Consider the following 27,168-nt stretch of genomic DNA (forward strand, 5'->3'; position numbering starts at 1 on the left):
CAATACGCCCCCGCCTGGAAAACAATACCGCCGTCGCGGTGGTTCTTTCTTTCCCCCCCGGCACGCGACAGCCCCGCGTTTCTCTTTGTGCGGGGCAAAGAAACAGCGCGTAAGTCGGGAGGGTCGAGTTTGTTTTAAAAGAAAAGCGTCGTCCCACCCCCACTCGGAAGTTGTCAAGCGAAACTTTGCCGTGTTTCAGGTGGTGTTGTGAGATACACGGTCCCGGAATCCCCGACGCCGGAGCTGGGCGACATTTCGTACGACGGTAAAAGGCAGGACAACTTGTTGACCGATGGTCTAGGCTGTTTGATCGATGGCGAGGTCGGCGCGGATAATTACAGGCTGGACATGGGAGATGGAAGAGGTAATCGACGAATGGATACGCGGCGGAGTGTTAAGTGCCCAAACTAGAACCTATCGATGTCTCCCCCCCTAAATATCACGCCCAACGAAATTCATTTTTTATAGTTTCATCGAGTCTCTGGGTCCACATCCTCCGACCGTAGAAATCAATTTGAATTTTAGTCGACGAGGAACGATCGAAACTTTAACGTTTAACGCGGGGGTTCCTCTCTTCATTGAGGATGTTAAATAAATCGAAGCATTTATAGGAAATTTCTGTTTAATTTAATGGAGAATATTATTTTTTCCGAGGAATTCGACCGTAGATTCGAGGGGTCGCGTAATAAATCGTACGGGATCGCTGTTTAGCATTCGAGAATGGGAAGTCCTTATCGGTGCTTGGCACCCGCAAACAGACGCTGCAGTAGATTACTGGGACGCTTTACAAAACAGCGGGGGGGGGCGGGCTGAGATCGCTGGAGGAAAGGTTTCTTGCGCCCCGGAAGTTACCTCGAACGGAATCAATTCAATTAACGAGGGAAACAATAGATCAATCGGTGCTCGGGGGCTTTAACTTCGACTCGGTAGGAACGAAGTTGTCTACGAGGCCGGAATGGATCCGCGGCGAATGAATTCTACGCGACGCGGAAGCAGATGGGATTTTTGGTGTGTTCTTTTCTCTGTTCCCAGGCACCGGTTGGGTCGCGTGGATGCGCGACAGCCTCGACGACGATTACGTGGAGCTCGTTTTCGAGTTCGAGGTAACCTGGATCTTCGAGGCGGTGCACATCTATACCAATAATTATTTCTCCCGCGACGTGCAGGTAATCTTTTAATGCATTCCCTGTGGCCGGGCGTCTCGGGCCGCGCGCCGTGCCCATAAACCTCTTCGGTAGCGACGACCGAAGATAAAACTTTTAATGACCCCACTCCGTCGTTAGACGGCCGCGATATTTTCCAAGGGGCGAGATTACGAGGCCGGGCCGCGATTAAAACTGTCCCGGCGAATCGAGCTCGATCCCGTTGGCCAGTTCGCGATCACCGATACGATCGTGCGCATGAATTATTTGCGGCGGTAGTATCGAGCGACGCCCGGTGTTTTATATTCGGTCGCTACGCGCCAAGTTTCGCTGTCCCAAAAATATCTAGCACGACAGGTACTACAAAAAAGTTCCTCGATTCTCCACTTTTTTTTTTTCACATTTCGCCCAGCGGCCTTTTCACTCGAAACCGCGCGCCTTTACATAATTAAAGAATCAAATCTCGTGGACAAAATTCCTTACGCCGTCGTTACGAATTTTTAAACAGAAATACTCCGTGCACTGCTTGCGTAATTTTATTGTAATAGAAATTTCAAAAATTTTATTTACAAAATAAGATTCGTAATGAAAGTAATCTGGAGAATTTTTAATGTACAAATAAATAATAGTGAGATCTAATAGAACGTTTCGTTAGTTATAAAATACGGTAGTGAATAAAAAGAAATTAAGAAACGCGAGAATTCTCACAAAAATATACATGTTATTATTCTTAGTTTTTATTCCAGTCTCCGGGGCTATTTACTTCGTTATTTTATTTATATTCCATTGTTGTTTTGCTAGGTATAATCTTATCGATAACCTTTTTTCTATCCGACGATGACCTGGTTAATGGTCGAAAGAGTTCATATCCATATTACCGGAAACGTGTTCTATCGGAAAAAGATTCAATAAACGCTTCGACTGCCACGAAGACAACTTTATTAATACATAAAATAATATAATTATCAAACAAGCGTGACCATGTAAAAGTAAAAAGACTAACGAGCTTAATGGACAAACGTTTATTAAATTTATGTTTCGCCTCCTGCGTCTGGTTGAGAATTTGCAAATGAATAATATATAATTTAATAGTATAATTGATTACATAGAGGACGGAGTATTTGAATTGTTTACTCTTCTTATGAATTACGCAGCGTGGTTGCATGAGGGTTGTATTTTCGTTTTGTTCGAAATCAATTGCAATTTTATCAATAATTATTTTGTTTGTATGAATATTCAAGATACTATGTATAATTAATATGTTGTCCAATTCTTTTGATATAACGAACAACAACCATGTGGTTTTGATACCAGTTATTTAATCATTGTTTCAATAATGCCTTAGTTTTGAATTATTATCAGACTTATAATTATTATTCTGCCCTCGATACTGCTTTCTGCCATTAATTAAATAGTCTCTGTGCCTTTATTTCTATTTCAAAACGAATGCAACTGCATATACAAAACTGATACTAAAGACGTCTCCATTGTACACAAATCAATTTATATCCACGCCATAATTAGATTTGCAACAATTCCAAGAAAATAAGAATTATCCAAGATCCAAGCAAACAGAACTAAACATCCGCTCGTAGTGCCAAGTAAAAATCGTCGAAACAACCGATTAAAAATTATTGCCCGTTCCGTGGGGCATTACGCGGGCATCGAATGATTTAAAAATAGCGAAACCGCGCTCGAACGGACTTATGGCATCGGCTTCGGTAAATATAGAGAACCCATTGCGGGTTTTTCAATGGCGCGACGATATATAAATAAGTCGACAGCAAAAATGTCCTGTCAACGTGCGATGGAGCGCTCAAGTCAACCGAGACGGATTAAAAATCAGGCCTGAACTCTGCCCGATACGGGTTGTACAGCGAAATGTCAATGCGATAGACCGGATGGATAGCTCGTATCTCCTTTCATCTGGATGAAAGGCCCGCGCCATTAAAAGCGAGTCGGCCTTAAGTACCGGTTATTGCTTACACGGTGATTTGAACGAGTTGGTCCATCAGCCATCGTCTATTAAGGCGTGAATCTTTCTTCTCCGCGGTCGAAACGCATTGTTCGATCTTAACCGAAATGATTATCCGACCCCGAAAATTGAAATCGCGCTCGAACGAGAAGGTACGGTGCCAGTTACCATCCAGCGTACGATACCGATTGAAGTTATTTAATGACGAGAGGTATTACGTGCCCGGTAATTAATGTACCATTTAATTTGTCGATTAACGTGGCCTAGAACGCGGGATATTGACTTTCACGTACAATTGAGTCGATGTTATTGATTGAAATTTCATGGGAATTTCCGGAATAATGGTGTACTTTGGTATTGTTGCTCCGATCGGTTCCACCGATATATTGTTACGAGCAATGTAACCTTACTTTGCCAAATACGGACTGGTCGGTTCAAAGCCGCGTTAATTAATAGTATCGGCCGCTCTGTAACCTTCCAAAATGCGGACAATAACTGGGTTTAAATATTGAAGCTCGGGGGAAACCTGTCGACGGTTTCGACAGAGCCGTTTTGGTAATGCAAATGTCTGGAAAATCTACCGTAAATGTTACGCGAACAGGTGTAGAGGATATCTCAGAGATACGAGGCCGTGCTTGACGCGCGAAAATTCGATGTGCATTTCAATCCACGCGTGACTATTAAAAGAAAGTTTGTAAAAGGAAACAACTAGTACATAAGAAACATTAATTGTACGAGGATTGTTCAATAAGTCCTTAGAAAATCCAAGAATTGGCGCTCGTAGCATCGAAGATGATTTGTTTTTAGTAAGCTGTCAAAGTCTCAGTTATATCTACCACGTGGTTTCATTTTTATTGTCGATTCAAGCAAGAAACTTCCTCTTGTATCAAGACAATGCACAGCTGCACACCTGTTTTGATGGCCAAAATCATGGAATTAAAGTTCGAATTATTACAATATCCACTGTATTCAACGGATTTGGTCCCTAGTGATTTTTTTTTATCACCAAACTTAAAGAAATGGCTCAGTAGACAACGGTTCAAACAGATACCGAAATCTTACTTTTTAGATGGTTTAAACAAGTTGGAGGAACGCTCGTCTAGAAAAGTGTCTAGAGCTAAAAGGAGATTATGTTGAAAAATAAAGAGAAACTCCACCAAAAGTAATTTTTTTTCTAAGGACTTATTGAACGACCCTCGTATCTTCAAATCATGAAGTAACTACAGCTGATATTTCACGAATGACATTAAAAATGTGTGTTCCATCGTTTTATAAAAGAATACTGACATGTATAGTACGGGCCACGGTATAGCGAGGTCGTAAAGTCGAGTAGGTGTCAAAGTTTACACGTTTCTCCCGAAACAAGTGAATTCACAGAAATACGAGCAGCTAAGTGCCTTAGACCATAGTCAGGGCCGTACGAAGAAATGTTTTATGTAGTGTCTCCATTTTTAGAAAGCCATTTTTAGAGATATCGTGACAGGTAAAGGTGTTACTCGAGTCTTTAATATCTTAATTTACCAGCTTATAATGTATGCATGTAGAAAATGAAAAAAGATAGTGCAATTACAGCAGCAGTAGTCGGTCCCAACCCTCAAGAGTTTAGTTTACGACCTTGCTATATCGTGGCCCGAACTATAACATTAAAGTAAATCTCCTCTTTTAGAAGTTTTAGTAAATATCCATTTGAAGAGCGAGTTTTAAGCCCTGTCTGTAACAGATCGTTGTTTTGTGGATCAGGTATTCTCGAAAGCGGACGTCTGGTTCAGTCTCGACGGCGTGGACTACGAGGAGGAGCCACTGTCTTACTCCTACATACCGGACATCGTGCTGGAGAACGCGCGTAACGTCTCCATAGGTTTGCACGAACGGTACGGAAAATTTCTGAAGATACACCTGTACTTCGCCGCCCGATGGATCATGATCAGCGAGGTGACATTCGACGGAAGTAAGCTCTGTTCTTATATGGCGCTAGTCCCTCCATCGATCATTCAATTTCTACCTCTGGCGAGCGATCTCGAGGCAATAGTCTAATTAATCCCCAACTTTGTACTCGTTACTTGTCGCGGTGGGCTCTTCCAAAGGGGCTCCATGCAATTAGAGGACACTCGCGCGATCGTTGGGCCACGATTTATAAAAATCACGGTAACTTTCGTACCGTGTCGCTTAATTGCCATTCAGGGGTCGCGACATCTCGCCGCGATCTTGTTAAATCGGTAATGAACGTGGCTGTAATGACAGTCGGATTATCTCGTTCCGTATGCGCCCGGGAACGTGGCGCGTAACTTTTAACGCTCGTCACGTCTTCGCCTCGAGTATCTGCCCTTCCATCCTTCCAATTTCATCGCGAGATCCTAATGACCGTTCGAATTAACGGGGGACGTCGATGTGATCGCCGCGTTGCGGAGAAAAAACCCGTGGAAATCGCGAAACGTTTAAATATCGTGGCGACGATCGAAAAAAATCACGGACAAATTTGATTCGCGGGTTGGATTCGAAAACATACGTACTCCGCGGAGACAAAGATGATAATCGAACGGACGACTCGTTATCCGTAATGCGTTTCTCGACGTGTCGCTCGGTAATTGCGAAACGGTAACAGAAATATTTGGCGGCGGAAATGGAAATTCTGTTTGATCAACGAGGAAACGGATTTCACCCGGAATCCATGAACTCGTTGTTTGGTGCGCGATTATTTCCGGCAGATATTTGAGAAAAAAACATGGAAACGGGAATCCCGATCGTTCGCAGATTTATTCGTTTTTAATCTTCGAGCCGCCATCGTCGCAGAAAAATACGAAAATAGATAAATCGGATAGAACCGGCGCGTACGAGTGCAAATATTATTTCGTAAAATGGTTTTAATAACATGTACACTTATTCGAAATTCCAAACTGTCTGAGTTAAAATCACCGAGGTCTCCGACCTCGGTCCATAAATAGTATATTGGCATCGACGCGACGCTGATAGGATTACCGAACGAAAGGTGAAATATTTTCGATACTTCGTTCATTTACGATCGAATGGAAGAGTTCCCCGCCGAATAGATTAAACATGGCTGGTAAGATGCGTTTACTTATTCCAGCCAATCCCTACGAAAACACCACCGAAGAGTCAACGTCCGAGTTCAGTAACCGGGAAATTCCAATGAACCCTGAGGTGGATCTTAACTTGCAAACAAGTAAGTGACTCGAAGGCGGAGGCATTTAATTCGTATCAATCTCGAGTTAATTATACCCGGGGCATTCGAAACTTTCCTTATCTTTTTTATCCGGCGTGCCGTGCCCGGGACTCGAACTTAACTAATCACGAACAACGATCTTATTGCGCGATCGCAATGTAATGCGTTTTTAAAACGAAGTAAATGTACGAGTCGTTCGTTGCGGATGTTCTGTGCGACCATTCGTCTTTGTTTGGGACTAATCGTCGAAGAAAACTACATTCTTGGTAACCACAAACGGACTTGGGCTGTCTTCATTTTAATAACGAATGTTTTATAGAGGGTGTTCCGCCACTCCTGAGAAAAATTTTAATGGGAGATTCTAGAGGCCAAAATAAGACTAAAATTAAGAGTATCAATTTCTTGACTGAGGCTTCATTAAAAAGTTATTAAAAAATTTCAAATCACTCTGAAAAAATTATTTTCAGTTGCGGGGGTCAAATACAATCATTTTTGGTGAATACACATACCCCCGAAATCCTACCCACTTTCGAGAAAAAAATTCATTACCGAAAGATGTAATGTCTGACCATGTATTGATATGTTTCCCTGAAATTTTTCGCCGAAAAAAAAAGTTTCAAATCGTTCTGGAAAAATTATTTTCGGTTGCGGGGGTCAAATACAATCATTTTTGGTGAATACACATACCCCCGAAATCCTATCCACTTTCGAGAAAAAAATTCATTACCGAAAGATGTAATGTCTGACCATACATTGATATGTTTCCCTGAAATTTTTCACCGAAAAAACAAAATTTCAAATCGTTCTGAAAAAATTATTTTCAGTTGTGGGGGTTAAATACAATCATTTTTGGTGAATACACATACCCCCGAAATCCTACCCACTTTCGAGAAAAAAATTCATTACCGAAAGGTGTAATGTTTGACCATATATTGATATGTTTCCCTGAAATTTTGCGACGAAAAAAAAAGTTTCAAATCACTCTGAAAAAATTATTTTCAGTTGCGGGGGTCAAATACAATCATTTTTGGTGAATACACATATCCCCGAAATCCTACCCACTTTCGAGAAAAAAATTCAGTAAGTGCCTAAATTTTGCGACGAAAAAAAAAGTTTCAAATCATTCTGAAAAAATTATTTTCGGTTGCAAGAGTCAATTACAATCATTTTTGGTGGACAGACATACCCCCGAATTCCTGCGCATTTTCGAGAAAAAAATTCAGTACGAGCGAAACTTTGAACGTTAATAACTTTTTAACGAAGCCTAAATCAATTAATTGGTATTCTCGATTTTCGTCCTATTTTGGCCTCAAGAATGTCCCATTACAATTTTTGTACACCCTACATAATTATTTCGGGATTAAACTCGTAATAATAAGGGTGAAAATTATAAATCCTGAACTTAATAGCCCAACATTTGCTTTTTGAAACATTTTCTAATTCAGGAAGTAACTTACGAATTTGACGCAAACGTTGTAATTTTTGTTAGCACAGAATGCGAGTTGGGATTTTGAAAAATCCGTATTTCTTAAGCCGTGTACGCAGTTTCATTTTAAAGCTGCAGAAGTAATCGAGTTGTACATTAAAAGAGCGAACGAACCAATTGTCCCATTTTCCATTTCACAGCGATCTAATTTCCCTGTTTGCCAATACCGGCCTGCCAGGAAATTAATTTCCCAATTTCTTCGTAGCCGTCGGTCCGATTATACAAGCGGAATAAGCCCGCGATCGAGTTCGTCCTCTTCCACTTTGAGAGTACATAAGGTTTGTCCGACGAAGTAACTTCATTAGCGAAACCAGGCCGCCATTCTTTGCCGAGGAGAGGATACGATTAGGAGTCACGGCGAACCGTGCAGCAGACCGGGGAAAACTTGGATAGTTTATAATTCACGTAGCAACTTCGTCGTAACGTAAACAATTAGTCGGATTAAGAGGGTGCTCGCTCGAAGAACCGTGGAAAAGCTGGAACGTAAAGGGGTGGACTGGAAAAGAACTGGCGTCGATTCCGTCGTATCGCTACGGCGAATCGATTTCATCGACCAAAGCCCACCGCCACGACCATGAATCTCGAGAAAAATAAAACTGCTAATCTTAAAGCGTCTGCGTGAAATTTCGTTTTAAGGAGCCTACCAATTAAAAAGGTGAAAGCGTGAATAATTATCACTGGTCGAGCAACGACGATAATTGTACCTCGTAATAGATTACGATCTGATGGCGACATGTTTAGATCCAGGAATAATTTCATCTCTTGGAAACGAGTAAATATTTTTCTATAACGATGTACACACAAAGTGTCGTAATTTCCAATTACGTTAACGATATATTCCCGTTCCAACGACAAAGGGAACACACTTTCCCGCGTACCTGAATTAATTCCACGGCGAACGGTCAGAAATTTCCGGACCCAAACATTAGGTGTGCTCGTAACGTCCAAAAGGGAAGATAATCGCGATAGACGCAAGCGAGGAGGATGAAAGGAATTAACTGTCGAAGAGTAAATGGAACAGGACACGAGTTACGAGCGACACGGGCATAAGTAGATGTTGGCTAAAAGGCCGGAACAACAATGGAATCTCATCTTCCATTCCCTGTGTCCAGAAATTCGACGTTAAATGTTGCCTCTGGATCGTCGCGAATAAAGGAGCAGCTTCTCGGCCGCACGCGCCAGCGATTATCCCAGTCGTGGAAATAAAGAAGCACACGGTTAAACACGGCCATAATCGGTGAGGCGTACGGAAACTCGGTTTTGAACATTCCCGGTGCAAAGAGGCGGAAAGATACTCTGCGTACAACAAAAAGAAAAAGACCAACGCGGGAACGCGTACTCTGCGTTTAGACGAGTTCGAAAGCGCGCGATTCCAACCGGAAACGAGTACACACGCGTCCCTCGATTACCCAACAAGGCCAGTAGAACTGGGGCAATCTGTAAAAACACTGCTTTGAACACTTGACGAAATTATTTCTGAATTATTGTTCACCCAAACTATTCTTGAGATTTTTTTAAAATTTTGTTAAAATGGATTCCATAATGGAATTGTGGCGCTGCTGGCTGCAAGTAGGATCTCGAGAGAATTTCGTAGGAGAACAGAAAAGCAGGCCATGCCTTAAACGACTGGGATATTGGGAAGTCGTTCGAGGAGTGTATATATAGCAACCGAGGTGTCGATCGAGCGCTTGTGAGAGCGCGAGCCCTCTGGTGGCGAGCATGGGAAGCAACGCCACAGAATCTTAGAATGTCTTCTTTCACTATGTTCGTGTATTCCTTCTGCTTTTATTCTGTTGTCTGTCCATCGAGTTTGGAATGTTTGACACGCCCGTGGTAAACCGTTTAACGAGATAATAAGAATCTTCTCCAGTTCGAACAACCCTGAAAAAGAGAGAGGGCGTAGGATAGAAGGGGGTGCTTAATGACCGGATAAAGAGCAGAATTAACGCGATGGCCGGGAAAATGATGATCGCGGAGGAGCACCGATGTAAAATAAACAGTTAATCGGACGAAAGTGGAAAGTTAGAAAAGAAAGTCAGCCGTTAAGAGTTGCGCCGCGATGGCCGCGAGATAACGTCTAACGGAAGTTATGGTACTACGTCGTGGCCCCAGTGGAAGAAATTCCGAATTTTTACGAACATAATTCTACTTAATAATTGCTCCAAAGATTTCTCTACGCGCAACGTAATAAAATGTTTTGTATTTTTGAAATTCAGCCATTAAAATCTGTGGTATTCCAGGTTGCTGACAATAAATTTAAAAAAATGACAAGAACTGCGAGGGGTCGAGGGTTAAGACGGCCTCCCTGGGGGTCGTGTCCCCAAAGTTTGGAAAATACGAGGTTAATTAGACGGGAGAGGTGTAATCGCGTGTTCCCTGGACATACCGGGACGTCCCGCAAATCCTCCGACGCCGTTTCCGCTACGCTGCGTCCCGGTTTTCCCCCGAATCGTCGCAAATAAAACAGAAATCGGACGCGCGATTGCGACGTCGCGGAAACAAGGGGAAAAAGGGGACACGAACGATAGCACGAAACTATACGCGGGTCCCGGGGTTGGAGAGAGAGAGAGAAAAAAAGAAAAAAGAGAAAAGAAAAAAGGGGAGCACGCAGAAACGAGAGAAAAGCGACGTAAGAGCCGAGAGAGGAGGTACAAAAAAAAAAAAAGAATGTAGCAACGGAAAGCCAATGGAAGCGCACGCTCGTACAGAAACAATACAAACGGAGTGCTGTTTGTGCCTGTTGATATTATCGTCGGGTAGCGCTCGGGGAGAAAACATTCGAGCAAAGAAGAGAGCAGACAAAAACAATGTACGTTTTATGGCCCTCGGAGCAATATGCATGCGGCATACGTTTAGTTTTAAATTACTTCAACTGTTCGTACGTGTTCGGTCCTCGCCAGGAAATTAAAAATAGAAAGGAAACGTAAAACCGTTATCGGCGTGCAGGAAGACGCAATGATTTTATTCCTGTATACCCGTCTCGATATAATAATTCTAAATTGAATTCGGAATTTACGATACGCGGGTAATAAAGATATTTGGAAAACATTGCTTAAGTCGGTGTACTGGTTGAAATTTAAGAAAAGGAATGTAAGCAATGTTTAGATTTAATCACAATTCTTTTCGAAACAGTCTTATTTTATTAATAAGAAAATTAAAATTGAGGAAAACGTGAATAGTTCCTTAAAATTGTATTCCGTTGTGAATCCAGCGTTTCTATTATTATTTTCTTGAAAAGGACCAGTCGATGCATCGGGGTAATTTAAAAATGAACGCACGTTCCGTGTCCAAGAGTAAAAAACAGGATGTACAACGTTTCCGTCGGGCGTCGTTGAATATTGTAGGGCAAAACCTACTTTCTCCTTTACGCGAAAGAGGAGAAAAGGCGACGGAGGGACGCCGTAGGAGTGAAAAGGAGGTAGAGAACGAAGCAACGAGAGGAAAAAAGTAGATGGAGCGGCGGAGGGCGAAAGGAATTAAAAGCCCTCCGGCGTATCCCTGTCCATTTCCTTTTTTCGGATCCATGGAAAAGAGATCGTGATTTAAAAGGTAGATTTTCCGGTTCGACTCGTCGCTAGGTCCACGGGGACCGTCGCGCTCGCGCGAATTAAAGTCGAAATTGCGGGGAAACGGTGTCGGTGGCCGGGGCTACGCGATCCCCCGATTTTGCTTTCGGGTCATTCCGCGCCAAATCGATCAATTTTCGCGGTGGACGTCGGGGATTTCGTTACAATCGAAACGCGTCGCGATAGACGCGAAATTAGAGGAACGCGGTGCTCCGAAATTTATTATTCCACGGTCCTTCGAACATCGAATATCTGATTTTTAATTCGTCGTCGTCGACCCAGAAGAAAAGAGTTCGACGCCGGCGAGACGATGACTCGAGCTGCAACTGATTTTCAGCGGACTACACCATATTGCAATTTTCAGGGGAATTCGTCGGATCGACCGCGGGACGTGATCGATTTAGGCGCGGAACGACCCTTTTCCGCTCGAGCGACGCAGCTGCGCCTGGGCTCGATCGTGGAAAATCGGTCTCCGAGTCTCTGGGCCGGGTCGAGATCTTGATCGCCACGCGAGGCCACTCGGCCTGCTTATTTATTTCTCTCGTAAAGCCGGGCGTCGTGACGCCGCTTCCGTTTCAGCCGTGCCCGAGCTGCAGCCGATAAAACACCCGGCCGGCCGTCGCGACGTGAAAAATTAGAAGAATGTAACGGCGCATTGTAAAGCCGTTTTATCGAGACCCCGGCGATTTCGCCATTTTCTGGCGTCGCCCTTCTTCCGCCGTTTCCCTCGACGAAACGACGATTAGCCTTTTCATCCGACGCGATAAAACGCTACAGAGTCTTTGAACGACGCTGGTTAGTCCCAAGAAAACGTGTTCGAAGTATCGCAAATTGTAATTATTTTTTAAACGCCCAAAATGTTCGTAATGTTTTCCGAATAACGTTCGAATGCCTCGAGTGATTTCAGATTGAAATCGATTTTGGCCACTTGTACGGCGGAAAATAAAGGCGGAGTATTATTGGAGAGAGTTTTGCATTAAAAAGAACCGTTTGGCATAGTTACAGCGGCTGGAGAGGGTCAGGAATATTTAGAGGTACTAATAGGTGTTCTGACTGCCATTATCCTACTTCTTCTGCTGGTGTTCGTCATTATTCTACTTCTGAATCGACGGCAAAAACTTCAGAGCTCGCCGACCGTGTTGAAAAATCCATTCGGATTTGCCATAAACATGAAGGTAAAAGCCAGTCCATAAATATGCCGGAACTTTTCTAATTTGTCGTTAAAAGTCCGCGGAACTTGGCCATCCTTTAATGATATGAATCGACGTGATTCCGTTTGGTAAAATGGAGGTCATACTTTGACGGCCTCCCTTTTTATTTCGCTTCGAATTAAGGGACGCCACTGCGACTAAAATTGGCTACCGTTCATTACGTAAAATTTTAATAGAAACACTTCGTTGTTTATTAACGACTCCGTCAAAAATGAATCTGTCCAAGTGTCCTGCCTTGATTACGAAAGTTTAAATGTTATCGAGGCGTTGAGCGGAACCAGCAGATTCCTCCGCGTGTTTTCGATTAAAAGAAACGATCGTTTGCAGGGTCTCCTCCTAAATTTAACCCCCGGCGGAATGCTGACAGAGACTGCCAATCACGTTTCGCCGGATATGCCGGAGGACGGGAGCATGCACGAATCTTTAACAATGGAACAATTCAATTCACCCCTCGTCAGCCCGCAGTATAAATCTACGTACGCGATAGTGGCCACTTCCGGTGAGTTTTTAAACGTGAAATTGTTTTGTTACCCGTCTCGAAGAACAGCCATGGGACTTTACAACGACGATCGAGGCTTTCCAAAACTCGAAACATATCGGGTCTCAACAGGTGTCGAGCGTTCCTTAAAAAACAAAATAAAAATGATCGATTATCCAATTTAGTACAATTTCTTTGGCGTTATATAGAGAAATCAACCAGTTCTTCGAGTAAAGAAACCACGAGGCTGAATTTATCGTTTAGCTTACGATTTATTTTGTGTGTCTCCGTTCAACACTGAACCATCAAATCGTAGCTGGTCGAATCGTAAAGAAATAAAATTGGTTTTGCTCTCTTTAAAAAGAAGGTGGTGGGCAGTGGCTTTGATTACTGGAGAAGGGGCCATCCGTTGATCGAAAGAAAAATTTCGAAAGAACAAACCGTTTTACAGAACTTGTTGATTTGTCTTCGCCCGCGTCCACCTGGATGGAACGATAGAGAAACTTCGTAAGAATCGATTTCTTCGCAGAATCTCCGAAAGACTTGAAGGACGTGAACGTCTCGGAGGAGAGCGTTCGACTCGATACGAGGCCCGAATCCACCATAGGGCCGCCTAGCTGCTCCTCGTCGCCTACCAACTCCCCCGCGCGTCATTCTCAGCACTACAGGACCCTTCAAAGTTACTCGAGTCCAACTGCCAAACTCAATATCGCGGCTACGTCTAATCACCAACGGGACGTCGATCAGATCCACTCGAAACGCTGGCACACAGCGCCTAAGGAGAAACACAAGGTTAGTTTACGATCAACGCGGCCTCCACATTTCGACGCTTGGCAATCCCCACTTTGCCTTCGTCGCTTCTGTCAACCGTTGAGTGGCTAAAATTAAATGGTACAATACGATGGATAAATATATACTAAACATATGTTACGATTGGAAATATATTGCCCGTGTTTAGAAATTATTGTACGATTATATAACAGTTTCAAATAATTCACTGCAATCCCCACATACAGAGTCTAATAAAGAATTTGAGTCTTGAACCTTTCGAACATTGTTAGAATTTCGAAATATTCTTCACTAAATGACGCATTATTTACATTTCGAAACATTAAGATCCTCTAATCCGTTCAGAAGTTATGATTTTTTAAACATACATATGAAATTTCAGTGAAACATCTCAATGTATGGTCAGACATTAGATTTTCGGTAAGGAATTTTTTTCTCGAAAGTGCGTAGGAATTCGAGGGTATGTGTAATGACAAGAAATGATTGTGATTGACTCCCCTAGCTAAAAATAATTTTTATAGAATGATTTGAAATCTTTTAATTTCGTCGGAAAATATCTGCACTTACGAATTTTTTTCTCAAAAGTGTGTAGGAATTCGAGGGTATGTGTAATGACAAGAAGTGATTGTGATTGACCCTCCTAGCTAAAAATAATTTTTTTAGAATGATTTGAAATCTTTTAATTTCGTCGAAAAATTTCTGCACCTACGAATTTCTTTCTCAAAAGTGTGTAGGATTTCGTGGGTATGTGTAATGACAAGAAATGATAGTAATTGACCCCTCTAGCTAAAAATAATTTTTATAGAATGATTTGAAATCTTTCAATTTCGTCGAAAAATTTCTGCACCTACGAATTTCTTTCTCAAAAGTGTGTAGGATTTCGTGGGTATGTGTAATGACAAGAAATGATAGTAATTGACCCCTCTAGCTAAAAATAATTTTTTTAGAATGATTTGAAATCTTTTAATTTCGTCGAAAAATTTCTGCAACTACGAATTTTTTTCTCGAAAATGTCCAGGAATTCGAGGGTATGTCTATTGACCGAAAATGATTGTAATTAACCCCCCTAGCTAAAAATAATTTTTTTAGAACGATTTGAAATTTTTTATTTTTAGATAAAGTTTTTGATTTTTAATAAACACAGCCATTAAAGGAACTATTTCGTTTACAGATACCGACGCCTGTTGTCAGTTGGAACATCGCGCCCAGCATGAACAAACCGTACAAGTGCAAGGAAATAGAGCCCACCAATATACCGCGACAGTGCCTGCGTACGACAGAGAAACTTGGCTCGAGGAGTATCGGCGAGGTACGGATAAAACCGATTGGGAAACAATGCACTTTGCTACGTGCACGCAGATGCACAGCCACGATCGTGCACGCGTGACTGACTCGGTAATGTGGACGATGACGTAACTCGATTCTCCGTTCCCATTCGTATCGTTGACCCTTTCTATCACGAGTTAATCGTTTCGATGCAAGAGGGAATATTTCATCGAAAAATTTGTCCCAGGTCGACCATTTCAATTTCAATAATTAACTATTATATTCAATTAATAATTCAGTAATTCTTGAGGAGGTGATGTCCTGTCTACGATAGAAGAAGCGAATTTTGAAAAGTAGAATATATTTTTCTGGTAAAGATCCATTAGCAATAGTGGAATAACGCGGAATTGATCGTTGCCACGGTGAACTTCGCTATCCGATAATCGATATCAGCGGCGTTGTAACGCGGTACTATTGCGACTCGGCGATACACCATAACACGAACGTCTACAAACTACACGGAAACTTTGCGCGCGGAACATCGAAGAGAAACGACAACGAGGTTCGGGAGATAATGCATTTACTCTGTACATTACGCGCGGATAATATGTGCACGCGGATGCAGATTTCCGTATCGATATACGTACTTCGGGGATTCGTCGATTCGCCATCGACGATCGTCGAAAACGCTGCACAGCGTGAAACTGTTGTGGCCGACGATCGATGCTGATCGACACGAGTTAGGAGTGACAAAGTGTTTGGGACTCGAGCGTCAGTAAACAGAAACTGCGGGGTAGAAATCGAATGAATCACAAAACTTTTTGTTCAAATTATTCTTATAACTTCCTGTATACTGTATAGATTCTCTGAAACGATTCCATACATCATTCAGTGCACATTGGTTAAATTGTTCGAATCGATACTCGAATCCGAATCCTCAGGAACTTTGCGTTTCATCCTCCACTCTTAATCCTTGAACGATACCAAAATGGAGTCCCGCGGTCCGAAAAAATGCAACGAAGAACCGAATTTTGGTCCTTTGACCTAGAAACGAGCGTTTCGATTTCGATAACCCGTTTCTCTCGTTCGCAGGCGATAGTTTGCGAAACTATCGGATTGGATGACACGGTGCACGACGCCCCGCGATTGGTGGTGGCTCGTGTGCCAGCCTGCACCAACGACATCCGGGCAGGCAGCGGGTCGGATCAGATGCGAGAAGTTCGATTTCTGTCCTGTTTGTCCGATCCGAATGTGGCTCGGGTCTTGGGAGTGTGCACGGTGGAGCCTGTGCCCTGGACGATCATCGAGTACACGGAACTCGGTGATCTGGCCCATTATCTTCAGTACAGCGTGCCACTTACGGGAACGCTTAGGCCAAGCTGCAATCTGAAAGCCCTTAGGTGAGGTCCCGGCTGCTTATGACAGAGATCCTAAAACGATACACCGGACAATCTAGCCGCGTTTACGACCGTTACGAAATGGTTTCGCAATCTATCCAACATTCACTTATGGCGGTTCACGCTGGCCCTTGATCGATCAAACTTTGGTTCCTCGATCTTTCGTTTATTTTGTGGAAAAGATGATAAAAACTCCAGTTACGACACACATAGTCGAGTCAATTTCAATCGAAGATAAAAATTACAAGAATATATGAATAACAATGTTTACGGTAGATACTTTTTGAACGAGATTTTGAGTAATATTTAGAATTTTCAAGCAGACAGTGGACGACTTATGAATTATGAAATTTTCTGGGTGATCACGCTAACCACCGTGACTCATTATACCAGTCCTAATACGATTACACGATTACGATTCCCATCGTTATTATACTAAAGACTAAACCTCCCCAATTATACGATTAACGTATAATACTGTGAATTATTATCACCAAAACATCGCTGGGATATCGAAACGAAGGATAGAGGACAATTTGATCGATCTTATTAGAGGAAAGTTAATAAAATTATTTTCTTTTTTCGTCATCTTAACACCTGAAATTCGATGTTTTTATGCATGACATCGATGTTCAGTGATCGATGTCAATTTTCATTATGAAATCCCATTCCATCGATCACAGTTGGACGGAACTTATAAATCAGTAACATCGCATTTAATTAATAGTTTCTATTACTCGAAGAAAGGTACAGAGTGTTTAATAACATAAACCTGCATCAATGATAAGCTGTAAAATAATCTTGATCATTCTATTATAGAGTTTCTCGATATCAAATATTTTGTAAGTTCAATGATCCCAAAAAGTAAGAATTCAACAGATTCAGACCTCGATATATGAAATCGTTCGTTCGAGTATGGCTATTCTGCTGAAACGGAACATGAATAATTCACGTAGGACTTGCATGTAACGAAACTACTCGATTCGTATAATTAAATTGATATAAAATCGTTAACCTAAAAGAAGGGGTTCACTGTTATGAAACACGCTGTACATTGCTCGTATCGACGTCGATGAATATCAAAACAAGGTGGTTCTGGGAAGATGGACGAGCGACTCGATTAGTTAACGTCGTAACGCTGAAACGAAGTATTGTGTGTTGCCAGTCAAAGCTGCCTGTTGTACATGGGGACGCAGATAGCATCGGGCATGAGGTTCCTCGAGTCGAAGAATCTGGTGCACAAGGACCTGGCAGCCAGAAACTGTCTAGTGGGCCGCTCTTACACCGTGAAAGTGACCGACATAGCGATGTGCAGTGACCTTTACAAGAAGGATTACAGTGACATAGGCGGCAGACCGCCGGCGCCGATCAGATGGTTGCCGTGGGAAAGCATTCTGCTGGTAAGGCTTAAAACGATCCGCTCGATCTCGCGAATCTTACCGTGATTTTACGCTTTAACGAACGCTTCGACGATCCCGTTTCAATTCCAGGACAGGTACACTTGCTCGAGCAGCGTTTGGTCATTCGCTGTCACGCTCTGGGAGGTGATGAGCCTCGCCAGGGAGAAGCCGTTCCAACATCTGACCAACGACCAAGTCATACAGAACGCCGAGCATATGTATTACGGAGCTGAGTTGCAGGTATTGACTTCATCGACCGATTACTTGAGGGTTTCAAAAAAAATTTCTCTTGATACTTATTAAACTCACGCATCCAAATTTAGTTCTTGGAATAGAAAAGTAATTGTATTCGAGCAGCCGGTTACTTCAGTTTCTCTTGAAATTCAATATGGCCGACGGTGAGTTCGACTGAATAGCGTTCCCGTTTTCAGATATACTTGCCGCGACCGACAATGTGCCCCGAGGAGGTATACAGAATGATGTGCTCGTGCTGGCGAAGGGACGAGACCTCGAGACCCACGTTCAAAGACATTTACACGTTCCTGAAAAACATGATCGCGGACTACCGACCCGGTGCATAAACGATCCCAGTTAACTGTGATAATAAAGGACGTATCTCCATTGGCCGACGACGAGCGTCGAGGATGTCGAGGATCTGTCGAGTCTGAAACCTTCGGAAGTGTACAATCGTTAGCTTTTAGTGTGCAACGCGTTGGACGCGAGTCGCGTTTCGAGTTGCTTTCGATCGGTGAAGATCGAGAGGGAGGAGTGCCATGTTCTGTCCAACGACGACGAAGGACGGAAACGGAAACGAAACGAGACGCCACCAACCACCGGAGAACTCGAAACGATTTGTCGTGGTTTCTAGTCAGTTCGGTTCTTCGGATTCCTACGAGAGTGCTATATCGTGTATGTACAGTATTCTGGACACCGTTTACGCGTACGCTACGATGCTAAGCACCGATAAGTCTATCCAATTGTACATACGAAATCTAGATATCGATGCTAGGCGAACGCAGGGAACTTCTCGGAGGCGGTCGTCGCTTCGAAAGGGGCACGATCCTCCGATTGAGAGTCGATCCACGATTCCGAAGCATCCCGTCGTTACGCGCGACGTTGTCCGTTCGTACCGGCAAAGATTATAGTTTGTTCTTTCATTTATACTTTTGCGAGATGGGAAACTAGGCGATAGATTTCGTAGAGCTTCGTACGACGTATCCTAGTTGCCTTTCGTTATTCGAAATGTGTGTTTTCCTCCAACGAACGAATAAATCTGACAGAAAGCTGGACAACTTCGCGCGGCACGACGGAATAATTCGCGCGACCTCGAATCGTATTTGAAGTTGATTTACGGATGAGTTTCGTTAATATGCGTTCGATCGATTCGATGGGATCGAATCTCGCTCGAGATCGTCTGTCGCGAGCTAGTCGCGACGAATGACCGATCTCGAGCATCGACCATCGGCTCTAGACGATAAATTTCGACTCACTTGTGTACATTCGATGCCACGTCTGGTAGCAAAGTACTTATATCGTTCCATTGTATTCCTTTCCGTTCGAAAAGAAAAAAAATAAATAAAAAACGAAGAGATCTCACTATCTTTAGCGGGCGGTAGACACGAGACCCGAACTTGTAAGTCTGTTGATTCGCGGGAACGCGACGCATATCCACGCTCCTTCTTTGATCTACGATTAAGGGCAGAGGCGAGCGATCCACGGAGACGTAGCGACTGTCACGCTTCGAGAGGAAACGATTAAACGTTTTAGGCTGCGCCGTAACTCGAATTTCCAAAGAAAAAAAAAAAAGCCGCGAACGAATGTTTGAACGCGACGACGCGAAACCAACTTTGTCGACGGACGCGGTCGATTCAACAGCACCCGTGACCATTGGCAAAATTTGGCAAATTTTATTCGCGAATAAAGAACAGATACGTTGATCCGCTCGTAAACTAGCCTAGATTGGATATTCGTTTGATCACGATACTTTGAGACGCGTTGTTTTAACACTATTCCACGCAAAGATACGAAGTGTTCAACAAAATAATATTTTCACGAACGTATCGAGTATAATGTTTATGGTATATTAAATTAACGTGGTCCAAGCTGGAAAAAGTTGAAACAGCCTCGATCACAGATTCTAACTCGACAGGGGTAGTTTTTTCCTTGAACCGTAGCAATTGCAAATGTCTCTGTGCATAGAGCAGTATTTTAAGTAATGTAAAAGTAATTATACGTAAATACAAAAAGTCTAATTTACGAGCGGGTCGAAAATCGTTGTTTCTTGTTCGAGAAATAAGATTTTGCTGATTCTGGTCAATGGACCTATCCCAGGCCTGCTGGTCGAAGGGAAAAAGGGAAAACGCGTTTAGAGTTCGCTGTTGGTAAAGTGCCAAAACAGAGTCAGACGTTCAAACGTTCCCCTCTGCACGCACCCTTTCTGTAATTCTTAAGATGGATTCAAGTATACGTTCAAATGATTAATAATAAAGTACCGAGTATTCCTTTCTGACTGTGGCTACTTCATTCTTTCCGCGCGTTCCTCATCGTTCAACCACCTCGTTCCACAAACGGAACTGGTCGAACGGTAATTGGACGCGCAAACGAGCATAATTACGGCAATGAACGATCAAGATAGCGCGGAAACAAACCTTTATTCGTTATCGTTTCGTCGGAACGGGTAAAAGCTGCTTTGCACCTTAGAATCGGTAACCTCAAATAGGGTCAATTTTAGAGCATGTCTTATAAATTTTTTTAGACCGAACTCCTCGACTCAAGGTTCAGAATAATTTCCAAAAAGCTGTAAGAAGAATGGACAAAGTAAGTAAAAATATTAATACTAAACAATTTATACTTCTTAAGTTACTTATGGGTATATGTATACACCTCTCTGACGCGAGGCTTGAAATATGAAAAATAGTTAATTGCTTCTTAGAATTCGGTAGACGTCTGTAATTCTTTACTTTACTTTAAAATATATTACAAAAGGAATGTTTGAGGAGCTATAAGTCCCATCTCGTCGACCAGAATAATTCTGTTTGCCCCGTCGAGGCCCATAAGTGTACGTAAATTGCATAATTATCGGTATCGTCGGAGAATAAATTATATCTGGCCCTCGTCGGGGTCCAAATATAATATTTTTTTACACCGAGAAACGGCAGCGTCGATTTATAAATACCGCTTACGGAGAACGTAAAAAAGAAGAAAAATCGATTGACCCAGAAAGAGCGATTACCTCGTTGATTGCCCGTCGAATCACACCGCGGCAGAACTGTTAACGCGGGTTCGACGAAATATGGAGGACGCCTCCGATGGACGCTTATGGTAAGCAATCGAAGATGACGAGGTTGAATCATCGAACGGTCCGGGTCACTTAAATGCATATCTGAACCGACGATACGGAGAAGCAACTACTCAGTGGCTGCAGAGTGGTCTGTTTAAAGCAAAATTCCGTGTTCCGGCGACTCTCACGGAGTCGATATCTTAAAAGGTTGCCAGAACAATCGTTCCTCGGTCGGGCATGAACGACTCCGCGGAGGTAGTTCCATTAAAACCATGGAACGCTCATAAATCACCGGTAAACCTTTTATCGGCACAATTCGGATAACATTGGTTCGCGTCGAGAGGAAGCTCATTAATCTCTCTCCGGCGAAGTGCATGGATCCGATTCGATCATAGAGACACGGCCAGAAAATTGATGGCGATTTTATAGGGGGAGGCTGGCAGAAAGGACCCCGTGAGGCGTGAACTGGAATCACTTCGATTTCACCCCTCGGCGGTGGAATAAAATTTTAAGAAACGATTCAAAAACCCTGTAACCTTTTTCCCTTCTAAATTGCTTCTGTTCGTGACAAGGGATTCGAAAGAAACTCCCTCTTCCTCGATTTTTTCATTTAATTATTTTTTATATCGAATTTAATACCTTTTATATTTTTAATATATTTCTTTTCTTCTAGTTGAAGTATTTGAACGCTCGAAAAATTGCTTATTTGTACAGGTATGGTTTTTCATTAAATTAATTTATTTCGAACGGAATATTAAGTCTGCTTACTTAAAACTCTTAGTCGTCCGAATTGGCAAAACAACTCGTTCGAAGTTTCCAGGAATCAAACGACTTTTTAAACCAAAGATTACGAAAACAGTATGATAACGCAAAGTCGTAAACACGATTGATAAGCAGCGTAGGCGATTGCCACGAAAGGGGAAGCACAAAAGCGCGCGTTGGCTCAGGAAATCACCGGACGGATCGATCGAGCGGCTCGAAGACAGAACCAACAATGTGTTCCGTACGTTGGTTCCCGAGATAATGAAATGCACGACGACAAAACGGCCACGAGCGTGTGCCAGTGTTGGTATCACGCGAGTGTGCGTGTCGCGTAACGCTGGTCGCTTACGTTTATATAATGCCAGAGCCGGGAAAGTGAGACCATTGAATCGTCGACTGTTAAAGAGACACGCGCACCTCGAACGTCAGCGACAACATGAAGAAGTGCTGCCTGACCATGGTCCTCCTCGCCCTCGTGTCCACCCTTCTGCTCTCCACCGGTAAGAAACAAACGATCTAACATCTCGCTCTGAGAACTCCACGTCTCGCCTTTTACTCGAAACAGTCGAACAGTATCGCGAATAACAGCTTTTCGACGAAGAATTTGATTCCATTGTTCGTGCAGGGGCTCGTATTAACATATTAATTTACCTTCCCCTTTTAGTTTCATTTATTATTATATTTTTTGCGTCGTGTACGATGGACAGGCGTTCTCAATGCAAGTTCAATTTATTATCTTCCCTTTCTGATTCCAATTTCGTTTCTCTATAGGCAAACGTATGAGATACTGATTTTATTTTTGAGAAAAGATCGTTTCCGTTTGATTTAATAATACTCGAATGGTTAAAGGATCGAGGCGAACCGTGGACTTATTGGAATCTTGACGAAAAATGTTTCGTCGTGATTTTCCGCCGGCAGATTACTTTCCCGCGTTGTGCTCCCCCGATCTTTGTTGTTCGGTGTTTAACTTCGATTATGGATTTCACGACGAGGTCGCATGGAGAACCGAAAATAGCTACGGGTTACTCTTTGATCGCTCGAAGAGCGAATGGCTTTCTTTACCGCAACACAAGAGCGTTCGTGGTAAATTGAAACATGCGCCCCGAACCAGCTCGCCTCTCAACCCTTTCTTTTTACGTTCGCGTCGTTTCGCTCGGTCGAGTGACCCCGTTCGATATAAAAACCGGCGCAGAAAGGAAAGGATAAATTAATACATTAATATACGCGTCTGCACGATTTAACAACGGAATTAAAGATCCATAAATCCGTTTTACTACGAATCCAATGATATATAAATTACCGTAAGCTTTTAAAGGGCTGGTAAATTATCTGATTAATACACTCATCTATACGATTAAACGATAACAATTTAATTTGCAGTCTTACGCGAGCAATAATTGTTTCGATGTCAAAAAGAGAGGAAAACGAAATTTAATGTAATAAACAAACTGTAAAGGAGTAACGAATTAATTAAATGACAAAGACAATTTAGGGGCCTATGTGGTGTTTGAAAAATCATGTAATTGTTGTTTAAGGTTGCAAAGAAGACCTTTGAAGTATCATTCGCGTTAAAAATATGTGTTTCAGAGTATGCAGCTGGAAACAGCGTGTGCCCCCTGGAGAATTGCCTCGATTCTAAATTGTGCGACGACTTGCTGGTCGGTGGAACGTGTCCACAAACGACTGACACGTGCTGCAGCGTAGGTATGTACGCTTAACGTTTTGGAGCAGCTCGTAAACGAAACAGCCATCGCAGAATCAAAGTGCAGTTGAACTTGGTCATAACGCGTCCAAGAATAACGATATTGCGGCTGCAACGACCGAGAAACCGTGATCATTGCAATTCGCGTATATTCCCAAGGATGTTGCTCGATAAATAATCGCTGATTTTTGTAAATCTCAAGCTCGCGTTTATCATTGTTTATCTACTGGACCAGGACTCGCACGTGGTTGAGATCGTATAAAAATGGAATTAGTCGGATGACGGATTAAAATGAAAAAAAAAACGAAAGTTGCAGTAGCCTGACACTTTTTGTTTCAACGGTAGACGCTCGGGGAAAGCGTTAAGAAAGTAGGCGGCATTGCACGTTTTGTAGGAGCTCTTTAATTCTAAGAATGAAAGGTTAAACGATACCAGAAGCAACTGGTTATGGTAATTCAAAAGATCAACGCATAAGTGTATTAGAAAAATTGGCTGCTTTTTTTTGTTATCAAGGACTGTCAGTCGATCTATCTCCAGGCTATACTGATCATTAGAAAACGAAACCTCGAGGGTGGAAATGATATTTGGAAATTTTTCCTAACGTCTAACAATGTCTAATAAGACAATGGGGTTTTCGTTCGTCTTGATTAGACAAATTTTAAAACGCCGTGTTTTCGAAAAACAGAAGGAGGCAAGCAACAATTTAATTCCACGTTTTCGCGGGAACCACGAGCATCGGGACGGTCCGCTCGGGGGCTCGAATGGCCGATAATTTCGTTTCGCGTATAATTTTATTATTTTTCCTCGCCGTTTACGCGGCCGTCCGTCATTGATCGTCCGTTACGCGTCGAAACGTCACGCTTTCGTTTATTCGTGTCACGACGCAAAGTACACGAGATCGATGGTAATTACGCGGCAGTAACGATAACGTAACCGTGCGTTACCACTGGATATAGCAATTTCACGCTCCCCGGTACCCGGGTACGCACGCAACGCCATAATTTCTACTGTGCCAAATCGGCCATTCTCGAGATTCACTTTTGCGCGGCGTGAATTTCGAACGAACGGTTGACGAGTCAATTCATGGCGTCATCGTACACACTTTCACGAGACATGTCGCCTGGCCAGCGTCCCACTCGACAGTCCAACCAGAAATTCCACGGCTCGATAACTGGCCAAATAACAAAAATTTTCTCTCCTTTTTTTTCATAGAGATTAACACTGAAATCGATAGCCCCGCTTTAAGAACTTAATCTGCCCGTTTCGGGGGGTGGAAAAATTTTTTAAAAAAGCTTCGAAGCATTATTTTGGCTTAGCGTGGTCCACGAGGAACGACTTTTTAATTTTTAAATATCTTAAAATCCTCGACTTTTGTTCGCAGTGAAAACGGAGCACAGGACGCACTGCCGCCATTTTGGGGGCGAATGCATGGACTACTGCCACCAGAACTTGCAGAACATCGTCGTGGATTGTCCCGCCGACAAAATCTGCTGCACGTTAGTTTAAGAAAACGGGGGAAGCCGTACCCCGTGAAATCGTAACTTTAATATATGCGATTAGCTTCGCGCGACGGCTGCAGAGTCACGCTGCATCTGCCGGTAGCATGGCGGAAAAGCGATTTTAATTGGTTTTACAATTACAACGGTACATGCCGCGGCGGGCGAGTGAAAAATCGAATACGCCGCGAGTGAATTGCCGTGGCACGAGGGGCCCGTCACGAATGTGGGACTCTTCGACGATAAATAGCGCGAACGTAAACGTTGTATCCTCGATGATTGGTAGAAAGGGCCTCAGCCAAAATTACGAGTCCTTAATATACTGCAAAAGTCATTACTTCGAATCATCGGTACTGTTACGATGAAAATAATTTTATAATAATTTCAATTCAATCTTTCACCGTTTTTTGCCGCCATTGCAGTTTGATTTATAAAGGCTAAACAAACAAATCGTATCTTGAAATTGGACAATTTTTCCTCAGCCCCTTTCCACCAAACATAAAAAATTTGAGTGATTTTACCAATCCTCGAGATACAGGCGCTGCAACTGTATTAGAAATAAATCTTCTTAATAGATATACGATCACCAGGTGAATATGTATTTCTAATAAAATATGTGTGCTCAGCTGTTGAGATTGATTACTCGACCTTCTCACCCGATTGGAATAATTTGCAAATGATTTTACAACGATTACACCGCAGAAATAATCTTTAAACGTAATAATAAAAAATCAGGTCTGTTTATGCTGCTCGCCGGGGTCGTTCAATTGTTTACGAAAGATATCGTAAATAATGTTAAAAGAGCCTCGTTACGTGGCTGTTAATTTTGTTTCGTCAGAGGACGGTGTATAATTTGGGTTACGAGGAGTGTGAATTATGTTGTTGAACGTTGATCCCGGCGAATAACAGTGACGAACAATATTGGTGTGGAGGCAACCTAACCGGAGAGGCCGGTACCGCGAGGCGGAGGCGAGCTGAAAAATACAGGAAGGACGCGCAAGAAAATAAAGAGAAGCAGGAAGAAATAAGAATTAGATGGAAGGGGGCACGCGTTGCCGGGGGCGATGCAGGCTTGGACGTTTCATAGTGCTCGGACGCACGCACAGGAGATTTAGGGCCGTGTTGGTCGGCCCTCGGGGGTCACTAGCAGAATCGCGCGGCCAACAGAAAAAGAGGATGTAACGCCACGGGGCTCCTATCGTCGGCCATCTGAACGGGAGATAAGAAACTGGACAGTGACGCGTTCATCGATGTGAATTAATGTTGTAAACTGTTGGCGTGCAAACGGATAACACGCGAAAAAACGTCGCGCATCTTTTAAATGCTGATGCCGGAATGAATCTACGTCCACGTCAAACCGTGACCGAGGAGGAAATAAAGAACCAAGAGGGACAAAAAAAAGATACCTTGCCCGCGGCGATACACGTCGAACATGTGACACTAAATATAGAGACACGCTAACGCTACGGACGAGGCAACGGAACGGTCCGAAAAGTAACAAAATAAACGTTCGCGTACGACCAAAAATCGACGGAAACAAAATACCTGCGGAAAAGACAATCTTCCCGCTCTTTCGAAACCGGGGAATTCCGCCACGGTTGGATGGCGCGTTAAAAGTACTAATGAATGCAATATAATGGATTATAGAATTAATAATTTTGTTCCTGAAACTTAGTATCGAATAACCCCTTGCTGTACAATGACAAGTCTGACTCGTTATCAAGGCTTATATATTAAAATCGACACGTTTTTACATTCACGAGGCATTCGTAAAACAAATCTAATCTTCTCCGTGTTATTTGAAATTAAATCTCCGAAGATACTCCCGAAGCCAAGTACCAAACCGATTAAAATATTTTAATTGGCGAGTTGATCGCGAAAGAACGAGAATTTGTCGCCGTTTAACGATCGAGGGATTTATCGCGATCCCGTGGCTTTCATCGTGCCTCCCTGCCGGATGGTCGCAGCTAGAGGCTGCGACAGCCCGATAGGCATCCTCGTGTAACGCAAAGAGAACAGAATTATCAAGAAGAAGAA

The 27,168-nt window shown here is 42.9% G+C and overlaps 2 protein-coding genes across 2 annotated transcripts in view; both read left to right on the forward strand.

Moving 5' to 3' along the window:
• LOC122395135 (discoidin domain-containing receptor 2-like) overlaps positions 1 to 19,516 on the forward strand; it is a 140,241-nt gene extending 120,725 nt beyond the window's left edge. The window contains exons 6-17 of the mRNA XM_043392500.1: positions 200 to 364; positions 1,033 to 1,166; positions 4,858 to 5,065; positions 6,203 to 6,298; positions 12,350 to 12,525; positions 12,889 to 13,060; positions 13,569 to 13,831; positions 15,000 to 15,137; positions 16,187 to 16,494; positions 17,657 to 17,891; positions 17,982 to 18,131; positions 18,323 to 19,516. Coding sequence (XP_043248435.1) covers positions 200 to 364; positions 1,033 to 1,166; positions 4,858 to 5,065; positions 6,203 to 6,298; positions 12,350 to 12,525; positions 12,889 to 13,060; positions 13,569 to 13,831; positions 15,000 to 15,137; positions 16,187 to 16,494; positions 17,657 to 17,891; positions 17,982 to 18,131; positions 18,323 to 18,472 — 2,195 coding nt within the window. The 3' untranslated portion in view covers positions 18,473 to 19,516. The remainder of the gene's footprint in view (positions 1 to 199; positions 365 to 1,032; positions 1,167 to 4,857; positions 5,066 to 6,202; positions 6,299 to 12,349; positions 12,526 to 12,888; positions 13,061 to 13,568; positions 13,832 to 14,999; positions 15,138 to 16,186; positions 16,495 to 17,656; positions 17,892 to 17,981; positions 18,132 to 18,322) is intronic.
• A 2,609-nt stretch (positions 19,517 to 22,125) lies between these two features.
• Positions 22,126 to 25,535, forward strand: LOC122395186. Its single transcript, XM_043392573.1, has 3 exons — positions 22,126 to 22,433; positions 23,521 to 23,637; positions 25,017 to 25,535. Exons 1-3 carry the CDS (start codon positions 22,370 to 22,372, stop codon positions 25,139 to 25,141), a joined length of 306 nt encoding a protein of 101 aa, XP_043248508.1. The 5' UTR covers positions 22,126 to 22,369; the 3' UTR covers positions 25,142 to 25,535.
• The last annotated feature ends 1,633 nt before the right edge of the window (positions 25,536 to 27,168 follow it).

Source organism: Colletes gigas, unplaced genomic scaffold (assembly GCF_013123115.1).
Source record: "Colletes gigas isolate AHSC1104 unplaced genomic scaffold, ASM1312311v1 Colletes_gigas_Sc00005, whole genome shotgun sequence".
In the NCBI taxonomy this organism is placed as follows: domain Eukaryota; kingdom Metazoa; phylum Arthropoda; class Insecta; order Hymenoptera; family Colletidae; genus Colletes; species Colletes gigas.